Below are 11,145 nucleotides of genomic sequence, written 5' to 3'. Positions count from 1 at the left end.
AGAACGTCTTACTGCGTTTTATTTGCGCGTGCGCAGACTGGCGGCTCTGACCTTCATTGAAGTGAATATGTTCGCCAGGACCAGCGCCGCGGTGTTCCTCCCACAATGGTAGGAATTCATTGATTTGTTGAATACATAATGTTCTGGAAATATGCATTTAATGTGCGTTTCTATGTAATGAAACTAAATTGTGTCGGTTGGTCAATGAAACGCGGATGCGCAGGGACAAGGACGCGGCGAAATTTAGGCCGCAGTGTCCTTAAGAAGCGTACGACAGCGCGCGACTTTACTTTTCCGTGTTTATTATAACTATTTAATATCAATACGCTGCTGACTCCACATATTTGATCAAATTGTGTCCCTAAGTGTCCAATGTCATAAATAGCAGTGTGGGTTTCCAGGCTATGCATTACTTAGAGTTTAACTCTAGTTGCTGTCATATTTATTAATGCATCATTGACGTGAGAGATGTTGTATTGTATTTATTTGTGGATGAGCTTAATTTCTATAACACGTCTTTTGCAGTGGGCAGGTCAGGAGCATGGCTACCTTGAAGGACAGTAAGTGAAGATTCCTTTTGCTGACATTAATATCTTTACAAATGCAGTTTTTGTTATAGTTAATATTATTTAGGTATTGCAAAATCTTTTTGTGGTAACTTAATGCTATTTTACCTAACATACAATTCCCTGACGTTTCTGACCATTGTTTTCTCTCTCTCTCTCTCTCTCTCTCTCTCTCTCTCTCACACACACACACTCACTCACTCACTCACTCACTCACTCACCAACACACACACACACACACACACAAGTCACCCTTCGGTTGAAGTCCATCAAGAACATCCAGAAGATCACCAAATCTATGAAGATGGTGGCAGCAGCGAAGTATGCCAGAGCTGAGAGATCCCTGAAGCCCGCCCGGGTCTATGGCACCGGTGCTATGGGTATGCAGGATATTATTATTAAAAAATGCACTTTATATTGCACAGATATTCTGACATCCATTTAAAACATGTTGTGATAATATGGTGATAATGTTATTTTTTTTTCATGTCTTTGTTGTTTAGCACTCTATGAGAAGACTGAGCTCAAGGCTCCAGAAGACAAGAACAAGCACTTGATCATCGGTGTGTCGTCTGACCGTGGTCTCTGCGGTGCCATCCACAGCAGCGTGGCCAAAGCCATGAAGAGCGAGATCGCCAAGCTCTCAGGTGCCGGCAAAGAGGTCATGATTGTCAACGTGGGGGACAAACTCCGAGGTCTGCTGTACAGGTAGTTTTCTTTTCCTCCCTTTTTCAGGTTTGTCTCTGTTATTTGAAGTTTGTAGATCTATCACAGCAGTTTCAAATACAGCTTTTTGCGATGTTCTTTGCTTGAACTCTTCCTCTGCTTCTGTGAACCGTCAGGACCCATGGCAAACACATCCTGATCAACTGTAAGGAGGTGGGCCGCAAGCCTCCCACTTTCAATGATGCTTCCCTTATTGCCACAGAGCTGCTGGACTCTGGCTACGAGTTTGACCAGGGAACGATTGTATACAACAGATATAGGTTCGACACATAATGCACATAGTTTGATACTAAAAATAGAGCCACATTTTTTTTTATTGCTTTTGATGCTGATTTGTGTCCTCTTCAGGTCTGTGATTTCATACAAGACAGATGAGAAACCTCTGTTTTCCACTGACACTGTTGCAAGCTCAGGTATTGTTTCATTGTTGGGCTGGATACCCTTTATGACACGTATAAAAATAACATACCGTATTTTTCGGACTATAAGTCGCACCTAAGTATAAGTCGTATCAGTCCAAAAACACGTCATGACGAGGAAAAAAAACATATATAAGTCGCTCTGGACTATAAGTCGCATTTATTTAGAACCAAGAGAAAACATTACCATCTACAGCCGCAAAAGGCTGTAGACGGTAATGTTTCCTCTTGGTTCATGTCAAATTAATGTTGATAAGTCACACCTGACTATAAGTCGCAGGACCAGCCAAACTATGAAAAAAAGTGCGACTTATAGTCCGGAAAATACGGTAATTGGATTACGGTTGAAACCACATTAAACATGTCTGAGAGGCCCAACACGTTTGTGAGCAGGAGTAAATCTAGGGATTCGTGATGTTCCGTTGCTTCTCAAAAAATATTACTACTTTTGTTAAATAGTTTTATTTGAGTTTGGAATTCGATTTTTCATTGGGCATCCTCACTTCACCTATCATTTTTTGATCTAGATCACCTGTGCCATCATCTAACACTCACTTTATGTAATCTATGCATGAAATGATGCATGGTAAATAATGCATCATCAATATTCTTTTTTTCATACTGTATATTATAAGCTGCATATATAGCTGTAGTTGTACAAAGTTCACTTGTAGCCTTTAAAATAATTATTTTAATTGAAAAAAGGTATAGATCTTTTTGTTAACTGATTGGAAACATTTCCAAGGCATCCTCTCAGGACAGTCGTATAATAATAAGAATAAAGTTGATGAGAACACACATACACAAAATGTCAGTTTTTATTAGTACAGCCTTATTTAATTCTAGTTGTTGTTGTTGTTGGGGCTACCTTTGGCTACATTGACTGGGTTTTAAGATGTGATCCAGTGACAGCGGAACAGAATCGATCATTTGTCATGTGTTTTGTTCAGAAAACATGAGCATCTATGATGACATCGATGCTGATGTGCTGAGGAACTATCAGGAGTTTGCCCTGGTCAACATCATCTACATGGGGCTGAAGGAGTCCACCACCAGTGAGCAGAGCGCCAGGATGACCGCTATGGACAACGCCACCAAGAACGCTTGTGAGTCATTTTATATGTCGTCGTCATTTCTGATTCAGAAGACTCCGATGGCCAGTTTCCTGTGTTCCTTACTAAGGTGTGATCATTAATAATGTTGTCACTCAGACTTGAATTTTTTTCTGTCTATCAGCTGATATTATTGACAAGCTGACCCTGACCTTCAACCGAACCCGCCAGGCCGTCATCACTAAGGAGCTCATTGAGATCATTTCTGGAGCCGCTGCTCTGTAAGATGTTTTTCCTCTTTCTTTGCCCATCTCTTACCCTCATTATAACCCATGCATGCCACCTGTCTTCCTCATTCATTATTTGTATTGGGTAATGGTTTTCTAGTTCCCTGTTCTGCTACATCCATAGCATGTTTTAATTTCTTTTAGTTTTCTTAACACATCTGTTTTTTGTGTTGTTTTTACACCATTGATTTATTAACTCACATTAATCCAATTTCCATCTTTCCCCTCACTGAACTTCCATAATATGCATGCATTTACCGTTCACAGAGACTGAAGCGTGACTGAGGTAATATCCTGCAGCTGACTGTAGAATAAATTGTGTGCTTATAGAGAATAGCATTGAAAAGGCTTTTTTTGTGTTCTTTCTCTCTTTATGTGTGTTGTTGCATGTGGTGGGTTCTTTTATTGGGTTTAGTCAAAACAGAGAAGTTAATTTCCATAGGCCATTAGTAAAAGCTGCATGAGTTATCAAGTAAAAGAGCTTATTTTTTTGGTAAAGTTTGACACTGACTTTTAGACCTGAAACATACTCTATATGCAAATATGCTTCGGTCTTATAGAATGTTTCTGGCCTTGAACTTGACTAATATATGTTCACACTAGAGCCCGACCGATATGGATTTTTGGGGGCCGATGCCGATATTAACTTGAAAAGAGCCGATTTATAAGCCGATATTTTGATTTTAAAAATAATCTGGATATTAGACCCATTTCCTATAAACTGCACTTACACAACATTCAATAGCAAAATATCTGCCTGTTCTATGTATGTGGGCTGTATAAACCATTTTCCAGAATGGACTATGTTAAAAAAAAGCCTTAGATTACAGTCTCAATGACTAAACAATTGCACATCAAAAGTATATATTTTTTAATGATCAAAAAACAGTCTGGTTTTAAACATTTAACACTTTTACTTTCTTCCAGTTGAAAATGGTTTTAACAGTCTGTGTGTGTACTGTAAATAAATTATAATACTAAAGTTAAAGTATTTGCAGAAGTAGTCCCACACTTTGCTGCTACAGCATTCACCTTTTTCAGCCATCTGTAGGCAGAAAGAGAGACAGAGAAAGAATAAACATGTGTATTAATAATATCACCATGTATCATTACTCATGTCATCATTAGAATTATAATAATAATAAACTGGGATCTCCTACATAGGCAAAAATTAGAAATATATATATATATTTTTATTTGTCAAGTAATAGGTATTACCTACTTATATTTAACAATATTATTTCAACATTTTCTTGTTATGTCTGTAAAGCTGCTTTGAAACGATATGTAAAAAAAAAGAAAAAAAGCGCTTGTTCAGCTCACATTTATTTACATGTCCCCTCTGGTTTAATCATTTCTGACGCACCTACTGTAGTTACTGTAACTACACTATATTTGCTCTCACAGACACATCGTCTTGCCTACTATTACCGGAAGATTACGGAATCAATTCGAAGTTGAATGGTTAACGTTAGTGTCATGAACACACCGCTGTCAATTTTGAGAAGAACCACCTTCAAACAAGTTAATAGCAAGCATTTAAGGGGCCTGCTAAAAAGGAAGCTATTAGCGTTAGAGTAACGTAACCAGCCTGAATTCACCAAATTGTTCTCTGGACCTGACGGTAGCCTCTTCTTTCTTGCTTCTCTCTTAATTCTCATCAGCAGGACTAGCGCTATCGCTCGCTTCTTACAACGGGACAGATACATGTTTGCTTCTGACCGAAAGGAGGAGGAACAGACAAACCCCCAATTTCCACCAGATGCGTAACGGCTGCGTTACGGCTCCGTCACGGCGGCGGAGTCAATAGGTTTCCATTAAAGTCAATGAGTGTATTTCCACTGAATGCGTTACAGTTGCGTTCCGACTCCGGCGATCCGTAGCCCTCCGGACCAGATACGCAGAGCTTCTATTTTTGCCGGATGCCGGAGCACTCCGCAGCACTACAGGGCAGAGTACCCAGGACAGGAAGTCGAGTGACAAAACAGAACAGCCAGAAACAAAATAAAAAATCCGTTTAATTTTCAAAATAAAATACACCGCGCTCAAATTTCCCTACACTACACCTTGAAACGTCATAATGGGCGGAGACAGGCTTGTTGAAGTTTTAACCCCGTTGACACGATGGATGAAGAAATGAAAAGAGAAAAGAAAAGAGTTCTATCCTATACTCCTTCGGATGGAAAACTGTTCCTGGTTTGGTAGTTCTGTTTATAGAAACTACATATCGCGCGATCACACCAGAATTTGCGAGATTACGAACAAATACGGACCTGGTGGGTATTGACGGACGACGGAACACGGAGCTGTCACGCAGCGGAGCCGTTACGCATCTGGTGGAAATTGGGGGTATGAAAGAGCTCCCGCTAAACGTTCATAAAACCCAGCCTACGCCATAGTGCAGCGCAAATCGCGTTGTATCTGAAGGGCAACGCTGAACCCAGCGGCAAGCGCCGTGCATACCGCGTCCTGTGTGAAAGGCCCAATTACGCGGTCATTATGTGGGAATCGTTATAGTTTGACCTCCTATTAACGTTCGGTTCGCGCTCTTCCACTGATAAACATGGTATTAGCTTTGTGGCTAATCTAATATAGCAATGCATTAGCGGCTATAAGTGATGTTACAGAATATTTAGAAGTGATAATGATAGGACCGTTAGCTAGAACTACCACACAGTTTTTATATACAGGGTATGAACTAAATCTACAATCATTTCACATGACGAACGACAGACTCACCGTCAAAACAGTAAGTTACATCTCCGTGGCTTGGCTAATCGCTTTCTTCTGTAGTGGACTTCTGGCGCTGTTGTTAACTCTGGAGCTGCAGAGCTCCCTCTAGTGGGCACACTATGCAACACTCATAACATGAGTGAAGCATGAGACTCTGTTTCTCATGTTTCATCGCCCGTTATAAATGCCGATGCCGATTTAAATGCAATTAGCTTATATCAGCCGATAATTTCGGCCGGGCGATATATCGGTCGGGCTCTAGTTCACACCAACACAAGTGTTTGTCGCAACTAGGGCTGCACTATTATGACATCATAATTGCTGATTATTCACTTGAAATTGTAATTGCAATTATTAATTACGATGATCACAATTTACATTGAATGATGTTTATACCATTGTTTGATGCAACTGCATGCCGTATTTTTCTATGAAAATAGAAAACACGCTGAAAACAATCTAACTGAAAAAATTCTAATCCTTTTCTATAGTATTAAGCCTCAAATGTCAATTATACATTGGACTGGTTCTTTAAATTATAAATTGTTTTAAATATGAATGGTATTATAATGTTATACTTAAACTAAAATGAAAACACAAATAACATGAAGAAAGAAAACGCAACTTAAGCGTACAGAATAACCCAGGTGGACTTTGAACGATTAATTGCCGCTTTGAACTATTATGTAATTGTGGCATCCATAATTGTAATCGCAATTAGAAATTAAATTGTGCAGCCCTAGTTGCAGCAATTCACATGCAATTTGCCTGTTCAGACCAGTGCTGAAAAGAAAAATGGCAGAAAGGCTGGATGAAATCGCAATTTCACTCTCTGCCAGTAGGTGGAGCTTGTTAAACAGCAGAAATACAGCAGTAAACAAGGATGGCTGTGTGAAACTTTACACAACTTCCTCCACTGTTTATTTTGTGAGCACTACCAAGTTGTAGTCTTATGTGATCACGTGTGTATGCGCATATCACCAAAACTGCAAATCTTATTGGTTGAAGTTTTATCTGTAGTGCGTTTAAGAAAATAAATAAATAGGAGCACCTCTGTAAAAACGATCTTTGCTTTGACGGCATGCAGATGTTCATGTCAAACAGCTGTGTGTTCAAATGTGATTTTTTTTTTTGTTGTTGTTGTAATTTTAGTGAACTAGTCAACACTTGTTTTGGTGTGAACAAGCCTTTAAGTGTTAAGAATATACTAAATCTATTTCTTTTCTCATTCCAGATAAAGAGGAGCCCTGTAATCTTTCAGTGTGGTTCTGGCGGACATACTCTCCAGTTCAGTCACCTGGTGTAGAACTCACAAATATATGTGATTTTGTTTGTACAATTATCAGAGAAAATAAACCTCTTACAGAGAAACGCCTTCCATTTGAGTTCTAGTGTATGTCCTAATCAGCTTTGATGTCCTCTTAAAAAAATAAATACGTTTCCCGTCTCGTGCTTGTTTTTCCATTGAAATGAAAGCTTGTGAACTCTTCTTTGAAGCCGTGGGCTTGGCTACACTCAGAGGTTATCAATACACATAGCATTTGAAATGAAGACATCTGCCAAAACAGAAGATGAGGTCAATACTTATAATAAACTCTCTCTGGCGTTTACGGATTTTGCTTCAAACAGTCTTAAGTTACTTTGAACTGATTACTGATAAACCCAATTGACTTAACGGCATCCTTATTGTTCCTTCTTAAAATTGCCAATCAAAACAAGTTTAGCCTCCTTGTTATCCATTTGAAACTCAAGCTCGGCCAGCCACCACAGTATCAGATTAAACGATCACGCTGCGGTGTTGGGTGTCTGGATCCATGAAAGGGTGAATTTGGGGGTCACTGATTGTAGAAGAGGGTCTGATCTATTAAAGTAATGGACAAGTAGAAAGTTTGACCATATGGGTCACTCATGTATTATTTAATCAGCTGCCACTGGAGCTCAGATTCTGATGGTTATCATCTGAGAACCGATGCACATCACCATACCCAACCGTTGTTTTTTCTTTTGAAAATGTTTTTGAGTCATAGATATATTAAATTAAAATGATTACCTTTATAATAAATATGTCAAACATATATGTATCATGTCATATACAAATCCGCAAAATTCATGTGGACTTTTTTTTTTTTTTGAGTCACGTTTATTTTCTGGGTAAATGTTTATGTGATCCTACTATAGCAGTCTGTGACATAAAAATTTAAATTTTATATAATTTATTATGTTATAACATAATTATAATAATAAATTATAATTTATTATAACATAATAAACAGCAAGGCAGACCTACAAATACGTGACCAAATACAGTTTGCCATGTATTATTATTAATTACACAATTAAACACTGAGATACACTAAGAAATATTCATTTAAAGGCAAGAAACAATATGTGTGTATATATATATAAACACACACACACACAAACATTATATATAATATAATAAAATGTATACTATACAAGAGGAGAAAATACTCCATGCAACAATCTCATGTTTGCTTTTAATATGAGATTATCATGGATAATGTGATCATGTGATATATCATAAAAGAACCACTGAATCGGTTCATATAAATGAAAGATTGGAAGAAACTGTAATTTTCAGTCGTAGCCTTTTGATTACTGGCGTATTATCTAATATAAAGGTTATTCGAAAACAGAGAAAAACAAAAACTATATTTTAAACAATTGTTTGTATAAACAATTCAAGGCTTTACACACTAACTTACACATGCAGGTGGTCTAATCGAGCAAGCGCTAATCGTCCGCTCCTCTGCGCATGCGCAATCGATTGCTCCGCGATGTTTCGCTCGGTAGGTAAAGATGGCGGCTCCTGTGGAAGCGCCAATGTCCCTATTCAAGTGAATGAGCAAAACACAGCCCATCCTTTCCTGGCGCCGTGAGAGCAGGCCTTTGGGAGCAGAGACATGTGTGAGAGTTACGCGCGTTCGCTACTGCGCGTGTCCGTGGCGCAGGTGTGTCAGGCGGTGGGCTGGGACGCGGTGCAGCTGAGCGCCTGTGATCTGCTGTCCGATGTGCTGGAGAGATACCTGCAGCAGCTGGCCTGGAGCTGCCACCGGTACTCCGAGCTCTGTGAGTCGATCATCACTTCTTCCTGACGCTTGGAGTCGTGTGACTGGCCTGGAGTGTGTTAGCGAACACCGTAGACAGTGTGTTTGTTGTTAAGCCCCGCCCACTACTACTGTTGTTTGCATGCTAAGCTAACTAGCTCCACAAATGGGGAATTTACTGTTATTGCGTTAAAATGTTCTTAACGAATTACATTTAGTCTGTTTCTTTGACTTCCTAACACGTTGTTTTAAACGTTAGTTTGGACGCTAGCCATCGATCTTCTCTGTATGCTTTGACAGCAGAACTGTTAGCTGACTATTGAGGCTTTAACAGATATCAACTTTTGATAAACAAATTGATAAACAAACTGTATGTTGCTTAAAATGAAGAGTGAATATATATATATATATATATATATATACACAATTTACGGTTATTTTATTGTTTTATTCTTTATTAAGTACCTTTTTTAGTTAACAGTAATAAACTTTCAAAACAGATACACTTTTTATTATATGTGTAACAAAGCAACTATATTTTTTTTCTTTTCTGTGAAAGTGAGAGTTTGCAAAACATTGCTCATTTATGTGGCGTTGTTGTTGTTTTTTTATATAAATGTTTGGAATATTTTTATAAATTTTTGTTTTGTTGTTTTATTATCATTGACAAACTATTATAGTTTTATCAATATCTTAAATAAGTTATATATATATATATATATATATACATATATGTGTGTGTGTGTGTGTTTAGTATAATTAGTAGTTTCTCGAAGTCCTAAGTTTTAGTAATGTTGTTTGTGTCATTTTATTAGTGTTTTAAATAGTCTTTTTAATTAATTTTAAGTAAATTTTTATTTAAAATTAAACCAAATGAAAATTAGACGTTAAGAAATTGAGAAAAAAAAACTTGAAATAAAATGTTTTTTTTATTTATTTTAGTTTAAGCTTTTTTTTTTTTTTTTTTTTTAAATGTAACCATAATAACACTGATTCAAAACATATACAATTTCTTGTATTTATTCATTTAGTAATAAAGCTGCTTGTTGTCAAAGTGAGAGTCTTCAAAACATTGCTCATCGCGGCGTGTTTTGCTGTTTTTGTGTTTTTGATTGGCCAATGGCCATGTTTATAAGTTTGTGTGAATGTTTGTTTTGAAAGTTTGTTTTGTTTGCATGCATATGTAGAAATGTTTTGAAAACTTGGTTTTCACATGAAGGCATTCGTTTTTGAGATGTGACTAATAACATTATGACACAGCCAGAAGGTATTTATTTTATTTAATTAGTTGTTTGTTTATTTAGTTAGTATAATAACCACATGTTTTACATTTTCTGAGGTAATTTCTTGCTTAGTTTTTTTTTTCTTTCTTTAAATATTTTAGGCTTAAATATGATCATTTATTTATTACTTGGTATATTAGGTTGCTGAATACACATTAATTCCATATTTTGCAAAGCATAATGTCTCTCTCTTTTTTTTCAGATGGATGTACAGACCCTGGATTGACTGATGTGGACCAGGCTTTTGGACTTTTGGGTGTCAGTATATCTGAACTCGAGGACTATGTAAATAACATGGAGCCTGTTGGCTTCCCACAAACTATCCCTCAGTTTCCCATCAGCAAGAGCAGCGTTCTGCAGTTTCCTGCTGCTGGCTTTGAAACGGACGCCCGCGAAGCCCTGAGGGGCGAGAGGAGAGACTACATCCCAGACTACTTCCCTCCGCTCATCTCACTGCTGGAAGGTATGGATCACCATCGATACAGAGCCAGAACCAAACATATGCAAGCAACAAGTCATTTATTGGTTCCTGTGGCTCAGTGGTAGAGCATTGCATTAGCATCGCAAGGTTGTGGGTTCGATTCCCAGGGAACACATGTTAGAAATTAAATTTCTGCATTTAGCAGATGCTTTTATCCAAAGCGACTTACAGTGCATTCAGGCTATACATTTTTTACCTAACACGTGTTCACTGGGAATTGAACCCACAACCTTGCGCTGCTAACGCAGAGCTCTGCTTTGTGCCCATATTGAGTTCTGTCCCGTACAGTGGTGCACACAGGATCCTAGGTATCCCATGATCCCTCAGTGCTGCAGTCCTTCACTCTCAGCCCATCCGGCTCATATCTCCCACACACAAACACACATTGGCCTTCTCATCACACACAGCGGAGGCGGTGCCAGTGGGTGGTGGAGGGGCGGACATGATCAGGGTTGTTTGGGGTTCGGACAGGAAGCTCTCTGGCTGTGAGGTGTGTTTGTGGGTGTCGGTGTGTGTGTGAAACAGGAAGT

At 38.3% G+C, this 11,145-nt stretch overlaps 2 protein-coding genes across 4 annotated transcripts in view; both read left to right on the top strand.

The window, feature by feature from the left end:
- Positions 1 to 2: 2 nt before the first annotated feature.
- On the top strand, positions 3 to 7,231 carry LOC132105899 (ATP synthase subunit gamma, mitochondrial-like). Of its 3 annotated transcripts, XM_059511415.1 has the most exons (10): positions 3 to 108; positions 526 to 560; positions 815 to 946; positions 1,070 to 1,274; positions 1,409 to 1,552; positions 1,641 to 1,705; positions 2,662 to 2,817; positions 2,948 to 3,044; positions 3,318 to 3,336; positions 7,018 to 7,231. In XM_059511415.1, exons 1-9 carry the CDS (start codon positions 68 to 70, stop codon positions 3,322 to 3,324), a joined length of 882 nt encoding a protein of 293 aa, XP_059367398.1. In that variant the 5' UTR covers positions 3 to 67; the 3' UTR covers positions 3,325 to 3,336; positions 7,018 to 7,231. The 3 variants fall into 3 exon arrangements, with proteins under 3 accessions (XP_059367398.1, XP_059367399.1, XP_059367400.1); XM_059511416.1 differs by lacking the exon at positions 3,318 to 3,336; XM_059511417.1 differs by lacking the exons at positions 3,318 to 3,336; positions 7,018 to 7,231 and having other exon boundaries at positions 2,948 to 3,048.
- A 1,318-nt stretch (positions 7,232 to 8,549) lies between these two features.
- The window catches only part of LOC132105905 (transcription initiation factor TFIID subunit 3-like), a 44,876-nt gene continuing 42,280 nt past the window's right edge, over positions 8,550 to 11,145 (top strand). Inside the window, exons 1-2 of the mRNA XM_059511428.1 lie at positions 8,550 to 8,873; positions 10,337 to 10,597. Coding sequence (XP_059367411.1) covers positions 8,708 to 8,873; positions 10,337 to 10,597 — 427 coding nt within the window. The 5' untranslated portion in view covers positions 8,550 to 8,707. The remainder of the gene's footprint in view (positions 8,874 to 10,336; positions 10,598 to 11,145) is intronic.

The sequence above is a fragment of the Carassius carassius genome, chromosome 26 (genome assembly GCF_963082965.1).
Source record: "Carassius carassius chromosome 26, fCarCar2.1, whole genome shotgun sequence".
Lineage (NCBI taxonomy): Eukaryota > Metazoa > Chordata > Actinopteri > Cypriniformes > Cyprinidae > Carassius > Carassius carassius.
This window is presented reverse-complemented; position numbering and strand designations above follow the sequence as displayed.

Bases quoted from the DNA above. Each gene is read 5' to 3' on its own strand.
- LOC132105899 (XM_059511415.1), top strand. From the start codon at position 68: ATGTTCGCCAGGACCAGCGCCGCGGTGTTCCTCCCACAATG. The intron at 109-525 runs GTAGGAATTCAT...CGTCTTTTGCAG, and splicing joins GCGGTGTTCCTCCCACAATG to TGGGCAGGTCAGGAGCATGG. The intron at 1,553-1,640 runs GTTCGACACATA...TGTCCTCTTCAG, and splicing joins ATTGTATACAACAGATATAG to GTCTGTGATTTCATACAAGA.